The sequence below is a fragment of the Lissotriton helveticus genome, chromosome 1_1 (assembly GCF_964261635.1).
Source record: "Lissotriton helveticus chromosome 1_1, aLisHel1.1, whole genome shotgun sequence".
NCBI lineage: Eukaryota > Metazoa > Chordata > Amphibia > Caudata > Salamandridae > Lissotriton > Lissotriton helveticus.
In genome coordinates this window covers 539616336-539629643 of record NC_136057.1, presented here as the reverse complement: position 1 = coordinate 539629643, position 13308 = coordinate 539616336, and the positions used below count along the sequence as shown (strand labels likewise).

The following is a 13308-nucleotide window of genomic DNA, read 5'->3' as shown; positions in this document are numbered from 1 at the left end:
CTGAGCCCCATTGTCCATTAATGCACCAATTGTACTTCTATCCCAGTATGTAAGCCACCATTGATCACCACTTACAATAGTGAAGCACCTGATGAGTTATGAAAGGAGGTTTTGCTGGTACCTTGATACACAAGGCTTCGATTACTTACTGGCAACCCTTCTTCCACTTCTACATCATACGGATAAAGCATTAATAAGACCTGTCTATCAAAGTGGATCACATCATAGGTCTCGACGTTGGACATGGAAGAGGAACAATGTCTTCAATTCTACTGTTTTTAACGCTTATTCAAATGCCCCCTATTGCAGGCTGCATATCTCAAACCCCTAGATTCGTTCTCAGATGTTTTTTGTGTGCTATTACATCTTTCATTTATTTTGTGCTCTTTTCACTTGCAGGCACTGCCATGTTACCGGTTGTTGCATTCCCTTTCGAAGACTTCTACATTGATACGCAACACATTGCTCACACCATTGCTAAGAGGGAGCAGACACTACTTTTTTACTTCGGATTGCTTGCAGCCTCTCTTGGTTCAGGAGGAATAAGAGCTATTGTGTGTCCACTCAGTGCCTACAGTCTTCAGGATTATGGACAAAGGGAGCTCTTGTCCTTTTTTAACAGGTTTGTAGCCTCGCAATATATGTTGATATTGACTGCGAGATGCTCCTTGTTGAGGAATGGAGGCATATCTTGAAAGGTCAAGTACATACATGGCATTGCAAAGCTTAGCAACCACAGGCCCACACTAAGAGACCAGGATGTCTGAGAGAGAATGCTGTACATGTCCTCACTCACTTCGTCCCTCACTCACACTCTCACTCACTCACCCACATAAAGCAAAAAGAGATAATTTTCATTGGATATTTTGTTAATTTACCATAATCAGTTCTGGTATCAATGAATGTATAAAATGAGATGTACCCATCAGGATATATTTTAACTACACAAATAATACACTTGTAACTCTGCATATATCCATGATGTTTAAATGCATTAACATTAATACCAAAATAAAAAGACTCATTTTATTAATTTCCGTGCATCAAAGTGTTAGCTTAACATTTAGGAATATAGAGAAATTCTAAAAACCCTATAAACCAAGAAGTCATATTATTGGTGGTAGAGTCAGGGTAATACATGAGGTGAAGTGGAGTCTGCATCATTACAAAAGGCAGATGAATGCACAGATTAGTTAAATATATTTGTTCAAATGTGTCAACATTTAACCATTCATGCTATCTGGCTCTCAATCACTGCCCCTTAAATTATAGACAAAGACTACTTTTGGGAGAATGCACGGTGACGAGCGACTTTTCTCTAACCCAATCTCCTTTGCAATTCGAATAAAGGGTGTGAGTTTACTAATTCAATTTGTACCTTGTCAAGCACCAGAGACTTTGGAACCTGGCATAAATTTCCATATAATCGTAAGGGACCCATGAGCATGGACCAAGGACAATGGTAATAAGGAACGCGGCACATAATAATGGTGCTGTGGCTTTTTCAGTCCATGTTCACTAATCAACAGAGAGCTACAAAATAAGGTCAGCAGCTATATGTAATACTCCTTGGAAATTGAAGTATGGACTACTCACTTATGCTTTGAGGTAAGTTGTATATTGAGCGAGAAAAACAGTATAACTGGCACAAAGGGAGTATAATCGAGTGTTATTATTAAATCGGCAATTGACATGGAACACCCCTTAAGGACCCCTTGTGTATTCTGATATGGAAAGGGGGAAAGAATACAAGCTTAAATATATTTTTTCTAGCATGGAAACAATGTAATTTAATGTGAAATTTGTCAGAGGTATAGAATAGCACTGGAGTTCTACTTTCCGCAAGTTCTTTGTTTTGGGGCACAAAAATAGAAATTTTGGGCCATATTATCAACAACACTTGATAAATATTGCAAATCGGGCTTAAAGTGTTTTTCATTACCACGCTCTATCGCTAAATTACATTGCCGTGTTAGCGGCATATTAGCAACGCTTTGCTAACAGGCGAAGTACAATCCAGCGATAGACTGCGATAATGATCAGTTGCATGTGAAAACCAGCGATGATTTCACAGCGCTAATGAAAAGCTTGGTAATAGGGGAGTGTGTACTTAAACATACAATCCACCACTCATAGGCAATAATGCTAAGTCAGGTTTCATTCAGGCGTTAGAATCATGCGATAATGGGGGCTTAGTGCTCCTTTTGTCATCGCTTCGCTGTTCAGGGGCAGCTTTGTTAATATCTCAATGTTGGTTTTGCAATCATTTCACCTGTTGTCCTAGGAGGGAATTCCTACTTTGCATCTCATTAGCGATATCTATCGCTGTCATGAGATGCGTTGCAGATTCGGCTGCTAAAATGCGCTAATGCATGTTAGCGACGTCTTGCTAATATTGAGATAATAAAATTGCTGCTTTTTCGGCGCTATGTGCCAAAAAAGCGGCGATATATCTCTTGATAATATGGCCCCTTGTGTTTTGTTAACACTGAAAAAGATAAGAACATGCATTTTTGCTACTGCAAAAGAGCGTTTTTTACCAGTTACCAAAATAGTTGCTAGATGCAGCATTGCCAATAATATGTGTTGTTCTTTTTAGTTGCAACGTCAATGGTTTGTAGAGCACAGCTTCAAATAAAGTTTCTAGCAAGTAGCGTTGACGCAAGTGCAAAAAGCTGAATTATTATAGAATGAGAAGCAAGAAAATGGTATTGCAATTCTACAGCAAATTCTGCAAGATGATGATCAACATGAGCGACTGATGGGTGGGATTACGGGGCAGACATCACAAGTTTTTTATCATGCAAATACGTGATAGAATGCCCAGAAATAAAACTGTGACTTTGCTGGTTTTTGAGTTCTACACTGATTCAAATAGATGATAAGTTTCTTGACTTGTGGCCTGGAAAACAATGAGGGAATATCTGATGTTTGCAAGTGTATTGAGACAAGTCAACTAGTAAAAGAGAGAAACATCTTATAATTTGTAAGTATGGGCTGTAGGCATTAGGGGATTAAACAGCAGTCCTGGAGACTTCTGCATGCTCTCTATGTCATTCACAAGATGTCATTTTTTTCTAAATTTCACTCCCTGTCCCTTTAAACTAAAGCAGCATTTTGCAAATTCAGATGCAGTAATGGAGGTCTGCCTGTTGCAAGTCTCTGTATGTGCAGCACTTCCAGTAGTATTTGCAAAGAGAATCGTATCTCATGAATTTGAATGTGGTATGATTTTTGCAAATCCCATCTAAAGTCTATTTTGTACGGTAATGCATAAGTGCATCAGTTGTGGTGCAAAAAATATGCCCTGGTGGCAAACCAGTCCCTTTCCAGAATCAGTGACTGCTCTGCTAACCGGAGACCTAGTGCATTTGGTCAAAAATATTGTCCGAGTTAACAATCCGGGCGGCAAGCAATTGTCGTTAATGCTTTTACTCAATTCCCAGATAAACAAGCCAGGTACAATAGAGAGCATTGTATATTCTCACTCAAAATATATGTTTACACATAAACTGGGAAATTCAAAGGACACTCAGTGAGTCGGGCCGACAATCTTATGGCAAAAAGTAAATACTAGCATTAATTAATTTTGAAGGTTTTTGTGTAGCGTGAACAAGACCCTTACGGGTATCAGAACGCTTTACAACAAATATAGGTAATAGACATATACATAAAAAATACTATAAGTTATATTAGTCCCACAGTGGTAACCATTACAGCATAGCAGATATATACAAGACTGAATCTAATAGTTCAAGTGAATTTGGCCAGGAGAATCGATTTCACTTCTTTTTTGAAAGATGCCATGTGAGGGTTCTGTCTCGTTTTTTGGAGCAAGGCATTCCAAATCCTGGAGCCATTCCTGAGAAGGAACGGTTATATGTTATCTTCTTGGTAAATTGTTGTGGTTTCAGTAGAAGATTATAGGAACTCCTGGTGGTTCTGTCACCACCAGATAGTACTAATTTCTCCAGAAGGTATCTCTGGGTTTTGTGATGCAATGCCTTTTATGTCATACAGGCGATTTTCAAAAGGATTCTGGCATCAAAAGGTAGCTAGTTAAGGACACGCAGATCAGGGGAGATGTGACAGTTTCTTTTGGAGCCTGTGATTAGTCTAGCGGCTGCGTTGATTGACATTCTTAGAGGGGCTGTCGTAGATCTGGGTAGGCCTCAGAGAGCGACACTTCCATACTCCACTCTGAGGATAACTAGAGTTTGAGCTGCCTGTTTAAAGTCATTTGCTGATATGAAGGGTTTCAGTCTTCTCAAGGTCTTCATCTGAAAGTTTGCTCCTTTAGTTGCTGCGCTGATGTGATTCTGCATATTTGCTTATTATCCAGAGTTATTCCTAGCGATTTGGCAGAGTCGATAATGAGCGGTTGACTGTTGTGTGCTGTTAGGTGCTTCATCCACTCACGGATAATGGTTGTTTGGCTGGGTGGAGCTATAAGGAGGAATTCTGTTTTAGGGTGTTTATTTTCAAGTGGTTTTTTGCCAGCCAGGTCTGCATTTTTGGAGCCTTGAGTTGAGAGACTCGATGTCCTCAAGTGAGTGGACCTTAATGTACAGTTGTGTGTCGTCTGCGTTCATGTGGTATTGGACATTTGATGAGTTGCGAAGCTCAGTGAGTGGTTCCATAAACAGATACAAGAGTGTCAGGGAGAGGGAAGATCCTTGGGGTACTCCTAAAGTGACTAGAGTGGCCTTGGATAAAGATTGATTCGTCTTGAATCTTTGTCTTCTGTTTTGAAGGAAGGAAGTGAACCAGTTGAGAACCGTTCCAGATAGTCCTATTCTATGTTTCAAGAGGTCTCGTAAGTTATTTATTTATTTATTTTGAAGGTTTTATATAGCGCTAGCTCCACCCGAGGGTATCAGAGCGCTTTACATTTTCATCGTAATAAACAGGGAGAGCAACAGTTGTTATGAGAGAAACAAATTATACAAGGTGGTCTAAAAGAGTAAAATGAAAAATTCAGAGTATGTAGTGAGAGAGGGAAGGAGAGGATAGTCAAAACCTTTTAAAATAACAAATATGTTGTTACATAATAACAATTTTATAGTATACGAAGGGAGGGCTCGGAGGACATAGTAGACCGGGGGCAATTGGGTAGGTGAAGAGGGGTGGCATGAGAAAAATGGGCTGGTAAGGGAGGGGAGAGGGTTGTGGAGGGGGCCAGGAGCAGGATGTATAGGTGCGAGAGGGAGAAGGAGTTGCATAAGGAAGGAGGAAGAAAGTAGTCAGTACGGAGAGCAAGGGATTAAGTCCCCCAGTATTTAGTGAGAAGGTGTATTTTAAGGTCTCTTTTGATGCTGACATAGGAGGGGTTACATCGAAGGTCTTTGGGGAGGGCGCTCCAGATGTTGAGGGCCTTGCCAGAGAAGGAGCGGGATTGGGAGGTGTTTTTTTTTAGTAGTCGGGGTATGAGGAGAAGAGAGTTAGTGCTTTTCAACGTTCGGGTGCAGCCAGCTTTATTGAGTTTGGTTGAGAGGTAGAGTGGAGTATTTTGATAGAGGGCTTTGTGCGTATTGCAGGCAATTCGATGGGGAGACATTTGAGGTCCTTGAGGGCAGGTGAGATATGGTCAAAACATTTACAGTTAGTTGTCAGTCTGGGCGCAAGGTTGAGGACAGATTTGATATGAGCAAGGTGGATTTTGAGAGTTCCAGAGAGAAGAGCATTTCCGTAGTCAATTTTTGATAGGACAAGAAATTGGATAACTAATCTGAAGTCTTCAGCTGGGATAAAAGGTTTGATTTTTTTGAGATGCCGGAGTGAGAAGAGTGCACCTTTTGCCGAGTTCTGTATATGGGAAATCAGCATAAGCTTATTGTTGATGGTGATGCCGAGACATTTGACAGATTCGGCGAGGGAGAGAGAACAGTTAAGGGCATTAAGGTCAGCGATCCAAGTTTGAATGGGAAGAGGGTTGTTTTTGGGAGAGAACTGAATGATCTCAGTTTTGTTAGGATTGAGTTTCGAGATGGTTGGTGTGGAACCAGGTTTGTATCTTGGTTAGTACAGTGTTAAGGTGTAGGATATCAGAATGGGATTTTATTTTATAGCACAGTTGGGTGTCGTCAGCATACAGGTGATAGTTAATTCCGGCTTGTTTAAGTATGAAGGTAAGGGGTTCCATGAAGAGGTTGAAAAGAGCAGGAAAGAGAATAGATCCTTGGGGGATACCTAGGGAGACAGATGTTGGGCTAGAGAGGCAGTTTTGAATGTTGATTTGTTGGGTTCTATGTTGGAAGTAGGAGGTGAACCAGGTTAGGACAGTACCCTTAAGGCCCAAGCGATCTTTGAGTGCATTGAGTAAGGTTGGGTGGTTAACTGTGTCAAATGCAGCGGTGAAGTCGAGAAGGATGAGTAGGCAGGTCTCGCCCTTGTCCAGGGCAAAGTGGATGTCGTCGACTATGTTGAGCAGTGCAGTTTCAGAAGCCGGATTGTAGGGGTCTAGTAGGTTGAACGTGTCAATCTGTTTGTCCAATTGAAGTAGGGCAGATTTTTCAAGGGCTTTGGAGAGGAGGGGGAGGTTGGAGATAGGGCTGAGGTTGTTAGGGTCATTAGGGTCAGCCTTGGGGTTTTTCGGGATGGGAGTGATTTGTCCGAGTTGGAGGGAGAGAGGAACACTCCCTGTTGAGAGGGAAGCGTTAATGATATTGGTTCAATAGGGGACAATGACGTGCTTTAGATCTTGGACAAGTGCAGATGGGAGAGGGTCTTTAGTGCGAGAGGATGGTTTAAGTTTGGATAAGATGTTGAAGACTTCCAGTTCAGAAACGGAGTGAAAATTCTGCCATGAAGCATTGTTTTCTAGCGATGGAATAGTGAAATAGGGTTCAGGAGGGGTAGGTGATAGAAGGAGAGGTGAGGGGGTCAGGGGTGGTTTCAAGAGGAGGAGTGGTAAAGGTGTAGTATCCAGGGGATATTGAAGGGGGGGCGAGAGTTGGATTTCAAGGAAAGCACAATCAATTTGGTAATTTTTTCGGTGAAAAAGTTAGCAATTTCTTCACATTCGTTAGTGGAGGCCACCAGGTTGAGGGGTGCAGTGGAGGTATGATTTCTAATAATGTTGAACAGTTCTCTGGGTCTGTTTTTGGCACGTTGCAGACGAAAGAAAGTTGCTTTTTCAGAAAAGATGTATTTTTTTAGTAGGATCTTGCGATTCTAAGGAGAGCGAGATGGGAGGGGGTAGGGTGTTGTCTCCATGTTCTTTCAGCAAGTCTAACTGAGCATCTTTTTTTGTTAAGGTCTAAGGTAAACCATGATTTAGAGGGGACATTTTTTATCATTTTAAGTTTCGGAGGGGCAAGTTGATCGAAACCTCTGAGACAGTTTTGTTGTTGTGTTTGACGGTGGCAAAGGCAGAGGATAGGTAAAGCAGGATTAGTAAGCAGGCTTTGTTTTGGTCCAATATTTTTTAATGCGTTGTCTATTATGTGGGTCATGAATGATTCGGTACTGTGCCAAGTTCGAAAGCCTGATTGGAATTTATCGAGCAGGTTGAAGTGGTCTATGTGGTTGTTAAGCTGCGAGTGAACTCATTTTTCTAATAATTTGGCCAAGGCATTGATGTTAGATATAGGGCCATAGTTATTCAGGTCTGACCGGTCCGCCGATGGTTTCTTTAAGCTGGGAAATACCTGACCAGCTTTGAGGATATCTGGGATGGTTCCTTGCAGCAGAGAGGTGTTTATAATCCTGGTCCATAGAGGCACTAACACTGGAATGAAGTCTTTTACGTGGGTTGCAGGGAGAGGGTCCGTGAAGTGATTGGAGGGATTCAAGGCTGTGAGCGTTTTTAGAATGGTTTCTTCACTGTAGAAGTTAAAGGAGACCCAGGCGGCGTTGTTTTTGAGGTCGAGCTTTGCGGAACAACTAAGCTGGTTCCTAAGCGGGGTCAGTGAGGAGATCACGTGAGGGGCTGTTTGGTCTAATAGATCGCTAAGTAGGTCTGTCTTTATGTTTTCTGTCTTCGTTGTGAAAAAGGAAGCAAATGCCTCGCAGTTGATGAGTGTTCCTGGATTAACTTGAGGAGAGTGGGAGACATCCTTAGTTTGAGCTTTGATTATTTCGAATACTCTTTCAGGACTATTCTTGGCTTGGTCTAATTGTTTATTGATGAAGTCAGTTTTTGATAGTCTAATTTTTCTGTAATAGGTATTTCTCGTGCTTCTTAGTAATTTGAGGTTAATAGAGGATGGTGCTGCTCTCCATTGTCATTCAATTACTCTTATCGATCTTCTGTCTTCATTTAGCCTACCATCATACCATGGGTTTGAGTCTTTTTTGAGGACTCTTTCCAATTGTAAGGGAGATATATTGTCTAATAATATGTTCATAGAGTGGAAGTAATGATTAGTCAGATCATGTAAGTCATGTAAACTACCAGGTGAGGGCGTGAGGATAGGACTAGCAGTTGCGAGTGAAATAGTATCGGCATTTTTTAAGTTCCTCTTCCAGATTTTCATTCTTTTGGGTTGAACAGAGAGTAGTTTAACTGTTTCATTGATATGGAAAGTGACAGGGCCGGACTGGCTACCGGGCGTTATAGAATGCTGCTGAGCTGGGGGCTGATTTCGTTTATGGGGACCTGCGTGTACTAAACGAAATTATTTTTGCTTTAATTATTTCTAAGTACATACAGGTCTCCGTGAACGAAATCAGCCCCCACCACAGCGCAAGCAGCCCCCAGCTCGGCAGAATTCCGAAATGCCCGGTAGTCAGTCCGGCCCTGGAAAGTGATGATGTGATGGTCGGAACAATCACAGGGGAGGATCGATTGCAGCCGGGTGGAGTCTGCCTTTGGAAATTACTAGATCTAGGGTTACGCCTTTTTCTTGGGTGGGGCTGTCACAAATTTGTGAAACGTTAAGGTCAGTTAAGAAAGCTTTGAGGCTATTGACCTCAGGGTCATTGCAGTGGAGGTTGAAGTCCCCCCAGGAATATCTGAATGCTCTTTTGTCGGGCATTTGTGGCTAGGATATCCATTATGTCTTTAATGAAGGTAAGTTTGTTTCCTGGTGGATAGTAGAATGAGTGTAGTGAGCATATTGTCTTGTTATTGTTAGTGATATCTAGACAAAAGTATTCGCAGGAAGAGAGAACCGGGGAGTTGGGACGGTTCACAGAGAGGTTGTTCCGATGAATGCAGGCAATACCACCACCAGTTCTATCAATTCTATCTAGTCTTGTGATGTGATAGTTTGAGGAACAAGTATGTCTAGGATGGCAGAGGATGATTTGTTTAGCCAGGTGTCCTTTAAGATTATGAGGTCAGGTTCATTAGTTAGAATGAGGTCAGCTATATCGGCGGCATGTTGTGCGGCCAACCTACAGTTTAGTAGGATACATTTTAGCCGGGCCTTGGTAGGAGTAGTGTTGGGGTCTTGTACGAGTAGTGTTGGGGTCTTGTAAGATGGGTACTCTCGTGAGGTTTTTTCAACAATACCTCTGGGAATGTGTCTTGTGGTTCTAGCGGCATTGGAAGGGATGGATGGGATAGAGGACAGTATCTGTGTGTTGTCCTTGGGCGCAGAATTAGGGGGTGTAGTCGGGAGCTCATAGGAATGGAGTAGAGAAATTAGATCTTGTAGTGATACAGGGTTTTTATTCTGATTGGGCGGGATAAGGCATTGGGTTAAGGTACTGTTTTCCATCTAGGGTGCTACTGTATCGTGGAGCTAGCGTGTGGTTGATGGAAGAATCTTGTGTGTTGTTTGGCTCATTTCAGGATCAGGTCATGAAGATTTTGGATGTCTTCTTTGACTTGTTGTAGAGTTAGTAATATCTCATTGAGTCTAGGGTCAGGAGTCGGGGATATCGTATTCATAACCTGGACTGTAGGTAGGTGAGGAAGGGTTACTTGTGTGGGGTCCTGGGGCGAGAGGATATCTGGTCCATTGTATGGCTGAGTGGTAGTGGTAAACGAGAGAAAAAATATGCATTAAGAATTGTAGGATGTAGTATAGAATTAAGCATGTGCCTTCCAGCCTCCGTAAGGACCCACCTGTCATCTGGTCGTTGAGGACCCTACTGTAGCGTCCTCCTCATTCTGGGTATCTGCTAATGACTACACCACATACAGATCTTAGTATAGTACGTCTTTAGTCTTCTGTGTTTAACCGCAAACCCCACATTCTAAACCTGCATTCACTTCGCTATGCATCATGAGTACATCAGGAGCCACAACAGTTCTGTCATTGCTTACTTTCATGACGCTACACCCATCACATAGCGTCTAAGGCTTCTCTACGGTTCCTGCTACTCCTCTGCTTCCTCTCTTGCTTTCTCTCTCTCTCTCTCTCTCTCTCTCTCCCTCTCTCTTTCGCTCCTGTTCTCATCCAGGTTTGTGCTTTTCCATTCTGCCTGCTGCCAGTAATTTCCTTGCTTTGACTCGCTCTTCTCCTGTTCTCTCTTGCCAGTGTTACATCTGCCGGTGCCTCTTGTGTTCTTTTTGCCCATTTCATTGCCACTTTGGACCTTTTCTGTATATTCCTGTGCCTCTTTTTCTTTTCTGTATCTCATTTTCATTGCCTCTTCTGCTCTTATTTTCTTTGCCTCTTTAGCCCTGATCTGAATGTTCTCTTTGCCCCTTTTGCTTTTTTTTACCTACTTCTTTCTAGCACTGTTGCTGTTCGTGTTGTCCCACCTTTTTCGCCTTTTATCTCTCTTCTTCCTACCTCTACCTTCCAGTGACCTTGTTTTCTGCACTTTCCCACTTGCCGCCTTCCAGCACTGCCCACCATTCCCTACTTTCCTCAGGACTGACTTAATGGTTGGCCGCAACATGACCACGCTGCTGGTGAGCCACAGGCAAGCCCATCTGCCCTCGTCCGGACCCAGTGGCAGGAACCCTTGTTCACACTCCACACACCTACCCCACCATGACCTTTCTTGCTCATATCCCTGCCCATTGCTAATCGCTCTACTGCTGCACCTTGCCACAAAACATCGAGAGTACGTTCTCCTGCGTATCATGCAATTTCTCATGCACCTTCCCACACCCACCATTCACCATCTTGCACCGACAGCTCCTAAGACTCCACTCTTTCACAATTGCATGGATCAGCCACCACCTAAATCACACTCCACATGCTCATGCATGCTCCTCAAGACCTGCCCACTCACCAAACATGCCAGAGAAGTATGTGATCTTTTGCACAACCGTGCCACAGAAACCTGGCTGAATCGCACACCGACTCAGATGTCTCCACAGCCATCGCTCCCGGCTACAAGCTTGACAGGCAGGACTGACAGCACACCACATGGAACACCTTATGTTCAAATTTTACATCACAGCCAACTTCAACCTGAGCAGACCACTCCGCTCCAGACCACCAGGACCTCTCACCAAGTTCACTAGCAACTTTGCAGATTTTGTTGTCCCTTATTCTCGACTGCAGCTCCTTCATCCTTGGGTCCAGTTCCTTCATCTTCCTGAGAGTTCTGAACTTTCACGTACAAGACCATACCGAACCATATTCCACTGCATTACTAAAAGGCCCTGAAAACTTCGGCCTCACCCAACCAGTAACAGGACCCATATACTCTGTCAGACACCTACTGGCCCCAATGTTTACCTCCTTTGACAACATCTCAGTCGACAAGCCCACACCTATTACCTGGACAGACCACGTCTTCATCAAAGTCAGCATTCCCATCCCATCACAGACCAACCTCCACCAGACCTGCCTGCTGAAAACTTCAAAAACATCACAGAAGATGTCCAGATTACTGCTTTCACTGCACAACAGCCAAACCACAAGAGAAGCTTACCCAATCTATCAACAACTTCAACAAATGAATCACCTTCTGTGACAATACCCTAGCAGCCCTAAAGCATAGCAAAGCTGTAAGATTAAGAAGCCAAGCCAACTGTTAAATGGAGGAACTCAGGATGATGAAAGACTACTGCAAACTGGAGTGCACATGGAGAATTGGACAAGACATTGTAGACAACAATACCTTCAAATCCGCCCTTAGACACTAACACCAACAAATCAGGAACACCAATTGCACCGCACTTGCAGACGCAATCAATGCCAGCACAAAAAACAGTAAATATATCTTCATCATTGTTAAAGATTTCACATCACAAGCAGCCGCCTCCAATAGCATCACTCCTACACAGGATCGTTGCAACAAATTACCGGAATTCTTTTACAGCAAGATTACATCCTTATACAGCAACTATGCCCGTCAACCGAACCCAGAAGACCTTGCACCATCAACATGGATGAAACTGTTGCCACCATGAAGTCCATCCACTGAGGTGCCCCATCTGACCCCTACTCCAACCTTGCCTTCACCAGAGGACTTAAATCCATCAGGGAAGCACTCACTCCTATACTGATAATCTACATCTCATTGACTACCTTCCCAGAACTTTAAAATATGCCATAGTCCTTTCCCAGCTCAAGATGTTCTCCACAGACCCATCTACAGAACACTCTCCCTGCTATAATACCCGACCAAAGTCCTAGAGAAACTAATCAACAGGCACATCACCAATCACCTCAGTGACCACCAACTCCTCAACATCACATAATCTGGCTTCAGACCTAACCACAGCACAGAAATAGGTCTCATTGCAGCCATAGATGACATGCACATGATCCTAGACAGAGGAGACACTGAGGTCCTCACCCTCCTGGACCTATCTGCAGCATTCAACATGAATTCCCACTCTATTCAGAAGCCGCAAGTGCACTAAACTGGAATACAAAGACCTGCCCACCGCTGGATCTGCTCCTTCCTGACTGGTAGAACACAAGCAGCATGGGGCCCTACTCTTCATACGCATGCAAACTCGTCTGTGAAGTACAGCAAGGATCTTCACTCAGCCTGACCCTTTTTAACATATAAATGATCCCTTTGGCAAGCATTATCTATTATCTGCAGGCACAACATTGACATACTCTTCTACATGGATGACACTCAATGTGTACTCTCCCTCTTTGACAAAAGTTGCAACATCCACCACCTGCAAGACCAAAGTTGCCAACTGGATGAGGACCAAATGCCTCAAACTAAACACACATAAGACAAAAGTTCTGATCTTCGAGAAGAACACTGCACTGTGGGAATCCACTTGGTGGCCGACACACCTAGGACCCACATCCACCTAAAGCACCCATGGCAAGAACCTCAGAATTGGTATCAAGAGCAAACTCAAAGTGAATGCCCAAGTCGATGCCATTACAGCTTCCTGCTTCCACACTTTAAAGATGCTGAAGAGAATCTTCAAATGGCTCCCAAGCGGTACCCATAATACTGTCGTCCACACCCCTGTCACATCCA

At 43.2% G+C, this 13308-nt stretch overlaps 1 protein-coding gene across 1 annotated transcript in view; it reads left to right on the top strand.

The window, feature by feature from the left end:
• SLC15A5 (solute carrier family 15 member 5) overlaps positions 1-13308 on the top strand; it is a 460983-nt gene that overhangs the window by 107819 nt on the left and 339856 nt on the right. Inside the window, exon 2 of the mRNA XM_078647681.1 lies at positions 400-622. Coding sequence (XP_078503807.1) covers positions 400-622 — 223 coding nt within the window. The remainder of the gene's footprint in view (positions 1-399; positions 623-13308) is intronic.